This window comes from Monopterus albus, unplaced genomic scaffold (genome assembly GCF_001952655.1).
Source record: "Monopterus albus unplaced genomic scaffold, M_albus_1.0 scaffold267.1, whole genome shotgun sequence".
Lineage (NCBI taxonomy): Eukaryota > Metazoa > Chordata > Actinopteri > Synbranchiformes > Synbranchidae > Monopterus > Monopterus albus.
In genome coordinates this window covers 562155-570914 of record NW_018128147.1, presented here as the reverse complement: position 1 = coordinate 570914, position 8760 = coordinate 562155, and the positions used below count along the sequence as shown (strand labels likewise).

General features: G+C 42.5%; 1 protein-coding gene across 1 annotated transcript in view; it reads right to left on the bottom strand.

The window, feature by feature from the left end:
* alcama (activated leukocyte cell adhesion molecule a) overlaps positions 1 to 2681 on the bottom strand; it is a 116591-nt gene extending 113910 nt beyond the window's left edge. Inside the window, exon 1 of the mRNA XM_020621749.1 lies at positions 2339 to 2681. Coding sequence (XP_020477405.1) covers positions 2339 to 2396 — 58 coding nt within the window. The 5' untranslated portion in view covers positions 2397 to 2681. The remainder of the gene's footprint in view (positions 1 to 2338) is intronic.
* Between the last annotated feature and the right edge of the window lie 6079 nt (positions 2682 to 8760).

Genomic DNA, 8760 nt, shown 5'->3' with positions numbered 1-8760 from the left:
TGATTTCCTGGTTGTTTAGTCTCTACTGCTGTTCCTGATTCTCTCCAGTGCTGCTCTGCCCTGTTTTTAGGTGCCTTTGATTTGCTTATTTGTGCTGTGTAAAATGTAACATTCTGATGATGCTACTTGTGTGTATCGGTTGTAATGCTTTGTTGCCCTTATGTAACTGTTTATTTTAAGACTAAGTGTTCTTTGTTGCACCGCGTGGAGTTGCAGCAAGTTACAGCAGCTGTGTCCTTGTTGTGCTCTTTTCCGTGCTTTTATGAAGTTCTGCTCTTATGTGTCTGTTCTTATGGTGTTATGTTGGTTGTTCTCTATTGCTGCTGTAACACAGAAATTTCCCCACTGTGGGATCAATAAAGTACCTACTCTACTCTACTCTAAAGTGTATTTTTAACTGGTTGTTAAGATATCTGGTAGGGAGCAAGAACAAGGGAAAAACAATCCTTTAGATTCTCTTTACTACACTGCCAGGATCTAGGCCAATAGGCAATAATTGTTGATCCAGGTGCAGTTCTCCTTCTCCCCCTGAAAACCATGCCTTTTTGCCAGTATTTACTTAAGCTCACGTTTGTGCTGGCATCTCACTTTGCTCAATTCAGCTGTAAAAGTCTTGTATGTCTTTAAACATGTAAGGTGTGAAAGTCCACTGGATTTTATTGCCCCTTTGATGTAAGGAATGCTACATACAAGCTGAAAACTGACTTCAACTGCTCTCTACTGTGCCTGTATCTGTCATTATGTGAAGGATAAATGTGGGTTCATCATAAACTAAATCTGACCTGAGAGATCTGAGAAAACAAGCATTTCCTTCCCCTGTGGAGTCACTGATCCAGAGACAGACCAGGCAGTATCAAGTGACTGAGATGGAACCCCTGACAGCGTCAAGTGTTGACCACCAGTCACATCTTCCCACCAGACCTTCAACTACACACAGCCCCCAGGCAGACAGGCTGCCCATTTGACAAACAGCAACTTTATGAATGCTGTGTGATAATCAGTGACACAGACACAACTCAGAGATAAGAGCTGGGGGAGGAATGTAGTGTTGCCATCATTTATTACTATCATCATATAGTACTGGTGATGGTTTAATAAGAGTTAGAGCTGTTCCAAGTACTGCCCTGGTTTTCTCACAAGTAAAGCCACTCATTATCAACCTCAGATAACACAGGGCTAAAACGCAGATTCCTAAAATAGAGCTTCACAAACCCCTGGGGTCTTTTAAAACTTTCCACATTGTGCCCTTCAGCCTGATGACTGTTTAGTTTCTTTATAAGCCGAATTCTGTCAGTAGATGTTTCCTTCTTCCACCCAAGAGGAATGAATGAAAATCTTCTCCTCAAATCCAATTCTAAAGGCTTTAGACCATGACAAGGAAAAAATCTTATATCCCATGACCTGAATGACAAAACGTATTAAATGTGCACGACAGTGTCATTTCTCCTTCTTCGTCATACACACCCAGTAATAAACACAGCCACACTTACACACACACATGCAGAGAGAAAGGTCTGGATTACAAACAGCCACATTACAGCTCACTATCACTAATTAATTACAAACCAATTATCTGACGGCACTGACCGCTTTTTCACCCCGGGGGATTAGTGGATGGTAAACATCTGCATTCTGCTTCCCCACCTGTTTATCCACAGGAACAGGTTTACCCAGCTTTTAAAGCGAATAGAGCCATAAGACAGATAGCAGAATAAAGTTTGTATGAGCACGAAGACTTTGTTTACGCGCCTTTCTATTCACCAACACGTTCCTTTTACACTTTTTGGTTATAAAATTAATAAAGTAAAAAGGGAAAGAAAGCAGCCAGCGAGCGCTGAAACTAAGGATGACTTTGCCACAGTCACAACAGCCCAAAGAAGTTTACAAAGGACGTGGGTTAGACTAGTTCTACACACCAGAGCATAATTTTAGGTGTAACCTTTACAAAGGACGTGGATTAGACTAGTTCTACACACCAGAGCCATAACTTCAGGTGTAACCTTTACAAAGGACGTGGATTAGACTAGTTCTACACACCAGAGCCGTAACTTCAGGTGTAACCTTTACAAAGCACGTGGGTTTGACTAGTTATACACACACCAGAGCCATAACTTCAGGTGTAACCTTTACAAAAGGACGTGGATTAGACTAGTTCTAAACACCAGAGTGATAACTTCAGGTGTAACCTCACCCTGCAGGTCTTTGAATTAAAAGCTAACCTACATGTGAGGTTCCTATTCAAACATGACATATTGACTTCCTTTGTAAAAGCAAGCTCCATAAACTATATGCAGTCTACTCTGAAAGGTGTTCCTACCACTTTATTAACGAGGCTTACCTTGGAAAAGAGTCGCGGCGCTCACGAAAGCCAGCAACACGAAAGCCGCCGAACGCATCTTTATAAAGTCGCTGTCAGGGTTTATGGACACCGCTGGTGAGCTTCTGGAAATGAGGAGAGGAAGTCTGTGTGAGCTTTACAAATACAAGCCACAGATATGTCACTACTATTCGGTAGAGCTGTGGAAAATCCAAAAAAAAAACACCCAAGTCTCCCAGTGAGACGGCGCATGTGAAATACAGCCTGCAAAGCGAGAGCAGGCTACAAAATGAGGAGGAGGAAGAGGAAGCTCGGGACTTTTGCCCGTATGTCACCTTGAGGTGCTATCGGAAATACGGCCACTCCCAGGTGCTCTAGAATGTCAGCAAAGAGAAAGGCTGCAACTGAAGGTGGAACTACATTTTTGTCTTTTCAGAGTAGGCTGACATTAGGCTATGTTATATTCACGAAACAAAAGTATCTACAACAACATTTCTGGACTGGGCTGTGGCCTAGAATAATAAATTCTCAGTATCACTCTGGCAACAAGTGGAAACAGAGGTGATAACAGACAGATTAGTAGCGGTTCTGCTTAATTTCTGGGCTGCAGACTGATACAAACCTCTAAGGTCATTGATATGGAAATATATTTGTCACTTTATTGAAACATTCAGTTTATTAAAACATTTATCACATATACTATGTATTTTCCCTTTCCTCTGGGAACTTCCAAGTAGATGTAACACATACAGTCACAAGAAAAAGTAATGTCACTTTTTGCAATTTCCTGGTTTTCTGCATAAAATGGTCATGAAATGTGATCTGATCTTCACCAAAGTCACAAATATCAACAAACACAATATTTCTAAGCTGATAAAACAGACAGTCATGATCTTTCCTGTCCTTATTGAACACACACATTAAACATGATGGCAGAAAAAGTATATGGCAGTACTTGGGTTCTGGTGTCACTAAATGTCAGCTGGAGTCATGTGTTGGCAAACCTGGAGTCCAATCAATGAAACAAGAATGGAGGTGTAGTTTGGAACTACCTTGCTAAACATCAACTGCAGTCTGGTGTTATCAAACCTGGAGTCCATCAATGAAATGAGAACGGAGGTGTGGTTTAGAGCTACTTTGACAAAAAAAGACTCAAGCAGTGTCAGTGTGCTATCTCTCTTGCCACTGTGGAGGGAAAATAAATTCCCAGGTTTATCCAGGTGTCCTACAGGATGATGTCAGGGTGGCTGTCTGCAGGCTGAAGCTCAGAACAATCTGGGTGATGCAGCAGGACAATGGCCCTAAACACTGAAGTAAATCTACTACAGAATGGCTTCTGAGACACAAACTCCACCTTTTGGAGTGGTCCAGTTCGAGCCCAGACCTCAACCCAATAGGGAGGAGATGGACTCACCTCAAGAGAGCTGTTCACACCACATGTCCTAAAAATATACCTGAGCTGAGACAGTTCTGTGAGGAAGAATGGCTCAAATTCCCTCCTGAACATTGTGCAGGTCTAATCCACAGCTACAGGAAGTGCTGGCTTGAGGTTACTGCTGTTAATGGTGGTTCAATCAGTTATTTAAACTGGCTTGTTAAAAAGTGTATTCATTAAAGTGCCTGTTTATAATAAAAGTGAATTTCCTGTAGCTCTGATTTGGTAAAACAAAGCTAGTTTACTTAAATTTTAGAGGGATGAAACAAACTGGCATTGGGTCCTAAAAAAAGGATGGGCTAACAGTGATATAGGCTACATTTATTATTAAATATCACTATTTCTGATAAAAGATTCCAGCCTACTTTTAAAAGTATTTAAAAGTAGTATTCAGGATTATGTAGTAATGCAAGGTGTTCTATCACTGATAACCAAGCTAGGTTATTTATTCTATTTTGTTGTGAACATAACATGATCTTTCCAAACCCTGAAATCATTCCTGAAAGAGTTTACTGAAAGTAACTTGAACAAGTCTAGACCTTTGATCAAACTAATGGTATATAGATTCAAAACAAGAAAAGTAAAAATTCCACTGAACACTACAAGGAAATAAAGCCGTTATGGCACCTCCTGGTGGACTCACCTAAATAATTAACAACAGACTCTTTATTGATTATATTTACCTAGAAGGTGATAAAATGCTGTGTTTGGGCTTAATCTGCTGGTTATATATTTATTTATTTTTTTCTGGTAAAGCTCACAAAGTCAGTAAACACATTACAAAGCCCTGCACCTTCCACAAATTTTTCTAGTTGTGACGCTTGCTGCAAAGTTGATATGAATTAAATGCTACTAATATCCTTGATGCTGTTCTTCTTCATCTCTCCACAATATCGATATAATGAAAAACTTTTTTGATTGCTGTATTTTATTTGAATATTTCCACAGAGAGGCCAGGGGTCACTTTTAGAACTGCAACCCTGGAACTGGTATGAATTCAATGCTTGATGAAGGACACTTCATCAGCATGGGGTTTCAGCGATGGAGAGATGAGACCAGATGTCAGGCCCGCTTGGCGCAACCTGCCTCTCTTCCGCCTTTTCTCTCCCTGCTCTCTCATCCTGCAGGCTCGGCGCCTCAGCTGTGGCGCATGCTGTAATCAGCCACTTGTTGAGTGATAGGCACAGCTGAGGCGCATTCCTCTAATCAGTTTTCTTCCTTGGGGTGGCTGTGGCTCAGGAGGTAGAGTGGGTCATTTCCTTAACCGGAGGATTAGCAGTTCGATTCCTGGCTTGTCCAGTCAATGTGTCGAAGTGTCCTTGAGCAAGACACTGAACCCCCAGTTGTCACCGGTGTGTGAGTGCTTGGGAGTGTGAATGGGTCGAATAATGAGTCAGGAGACAACTGCCCTACCTCGTGAGCCACAGCCACCCAAGTAAGCTGTAGTAATGCTGTCTCTGTCCCTTGTTTTTCCTGTGGTGTTAGACCCAGCCCCGTCTTTGTTTCAGTTTTCTTGCCCTCATTACCTGCTCCACCCTCTTTGCCCACATTCACCTGCTTCCATCAGTGTAATTGACCATTCTCTATTTAACCCAGCAGCCAACATTTACTCACTGCCAGACTGTCACTGAAGACCATATCTCTCATCACTCTACCATGTTCATCCTTTCTGTGCTTGTCCCCTTTATGACTTGTTTATCCCTTTGAAGTCTGACTCTGCCTGCCCCCTGTTTGAACTGATGGATTAGCAAAAAGTACCCAAATATAGAAACTGCAGTTGTGTCCCAGTTCAGAGCTGAGACCTTTTAGAAAGCATAGTGCACAGAGATTGGTCCATCAGACATCTCAAATGAGCCAGTCTAGCCTCAAAGAACCCAACAGTTCATTATGTTGGCAATTTATTTTACAAGTCACTGAGATAAAGAGAATTGCCTGGCCTGACCTGTCAGTCCTTTTCACAGCAGACATTTTGAAAGGAAAGGAAAGGAAAGGCACAGGTGCTACTAATAACACAATTGTTCATTTTCAGGTGCCCCAGTAAGCCATGTCCAGGTGATAGTGAGCAAGCATGCACACTATCAGGACTCTGAAACTGAAGCAATTCATCTATCCTTCATTTTATTATTTACACATCTTTTTTCCTACAGGTCCAAATATCTGCTGGAAAAATTGAGGGTTATGGTCAAGAAATACACGTTCCAGCCCCTAAGCTGGAACACTGGGTGGGACACAGCAGGTAGTACTATAAAAGGCCAGTTATGATGATCAAGATCAGCCTTACAAGTTGTCAGAGGATGAGGCAAACAAATCAGCAGTTAACAAAAACCAGTCTGATACCACTGGAAACTGTCCCTGTTATGTACAGGGAAGTTGTTGAAGAAGTGATGAGCAGGCAACTGTTAATAAGGGCAGTCAGTTGGCCAATATAGGACAGTAACACACTGAGGACATCTAGTGGACAAGTATGACACCTTGGGAAAGGTACTTAGTTTTAATTATTTCTCTCTTCTCCTCACTTGGGAGCTCTCTCTTGCTCTTCAGGCATACAATAATGATTTTTTTGACTTTACACTTGATCAATTTCTCAGTGAACTGGGGAATAATAAGAAAAAATGATAACAGATAGAATATGATGGTGCAAGTGTCACTGACAGCACCACTGAGCCACAAAAACTAACATAAGGTTTTATTTGCTTAATCCATACAGAGAGGGTTCGTGTGTTAACCTGCCAATTATTCCACAATGCAATGGGTTCTGACTGTTGCATTTGCAAATAATCCAAAGCAGGTGAGGCTTTCACGTGATACAAAACATACTTGAAGTACAAAATGTATGTTGTGTTTTGCTCAACAACTTTTTTGTATGTTGGTAATGTTTAAATACAGAGTATTATGCTGGAGGTGTATAGCATGGTTTGCATGATGTTTTAAAGTGATGTATATAAATTAGACCACGACTCCCTGTTAGTTAAAATTTAGCTCCACATAAAGGAGCTCTACTGTACTGACAATAAAACATACAAATAGAGCTAAACATACAGATAGAGGATAATTGCATCACCATGTCACTGTGTGTCTCCTCTCTCCCATAGTGTGTCCTCTCTCTCTCTCTCTCCCTGTACCTTTCTGCAGGTTGCCCTGGCTTTGGAGCTCTATGTCTCTGATGAGCAGTCACCAGATACATCAACTTGACCAGTGTTTGTTTGTTGTGTCTTGTTGCTTTTCTCCTCTATTGACCTTATCCACATTATTTATGCGTCACCCAAAATACGTGCTTCTGTTCTCCACGCTGACAGTTCCTGTGCTGTGGACTACATTTTGTACGTTAGTCTTTTTTTCGTTCACCTGTCCGTCTTCATCCTCCTGCTCTCCTGATTCCTGCCATTAGTTTGTATTGTCGCGCTCCACTGGTTCGGATGAGCGGAGCTGGTCTGACCCTATCCTATACTGTGACATCTAACTATCCAGCTGTGCCCTGGCACCTAGGCTGATAATGAGGAGAACACCTTCTCTGTCTTTTCTTGGATTTTATTGAACAGAATAGAGAATGCAAAATGAAACTGCTATATACCTGGCACCGTGTGCTCACAGGAAAAATGAATAGCAAAAGGGAAAGCAGTAGTAACACTCACTCAGGACATCCCATGTTCTGCGCCAACTGGCCGCACACACCCACCTGTTACCCTTCTTATACCCTCACACACCTGGCCCTCCCCAAACCTCACATTGAACAGAACAGCACTCCCCAGAAAATAGCGGCAACCAATACAAACACGCTGCTTGGACATTAAGCACCCACTCAACACAGAACAGAGCATGAACACCAGCGGCTGGTCAGGGCCGCCACATAGCCCCCACCCGAGATGCCCCCACATCCCTCACAACATCTAACACAAAGTCCCTTAAATGTCCTGGGACTCGGCGCGGATGTCCTGGCCGCCGGATGATCCCATCCTCACCATCGGAACCTCCCCCCGTACCACAAGAGTAAACAAGTTGCTTAAACATTGAATTTGGAACAAGCAAAGCTTAATCTTCTAAACACATGAGAAATCAAAATTCAAATAAAAAAACATCAGTGGCATTCATTTCTTATTGTTTTGTGAACATTTTCTGCCGTGAAACCAGACTTCTTATCATCTCCTCTACCTTCTAGAGCTACTGCCCCATGTCTAGGTCCTTGTACTTGCCTTTGTTTCATAGTGTGTTCATATGTTATATTCTTTCGCGACAGCCACTTTGGCTCCACTTTCGTTTGGCCATTTTTAGAAGGGGTGGATTAAATTTGCCCGAGGTGACTGGTAGCATGAGGTTGCTAATGTCAACAGAAGGTGCTTGTAGGTCTTGATTGATGTGCCAACGCACTAGCAAAGCATCCTGGGATTTGCAGTATTAGCAGTGCATGCGATATATACTGGCGGGCCAGCTCTAATAAACATTTGAAATGATCTCGTGGGCCAAATATACTTACACCGTGGGCCAAGTTTGGCCCATGGGCCTAAGTTTGACATATATGGTTTAAGGACTTCCTTGAATGGTCATATTCTCCAGACAGGTACACTTCCATGCCAGCTTGCCTGACATCCACTGGTACCATTTTAAAAGGAAAATGTTTCAACTTTATATGGCTTGGTGGATATATTTCCCTCCTGCTGCTGCACTGTGACCAAAGGATGTGGAGAAAAACACAGGGCCTGAGGTTACTGCATGTTCAGGAATGTTCCTGTACAGGGACTCGCTGTTTTACCTGAATGGGTTTAACCTACAAGCAGCTGCTAGTGAAGCACCCTGGGGCGGTGAATGATCAGCTCATCAACACTGGAGCACTGGAATTTCCCCGGGAGCACAGTACCTGTTAGTTTTGACTGCTTGAGACCAGTGTCTGTGCAGATTCTCAGTCATCCACGTCATAATAAGCTGAAAAAACTTCAACTGGACGAGGTTTTTAGGTCACCTCTCATCCAAGAGGCTTCATTAGTCCTGCCCGACTGGCATTGAGCCGAAGATA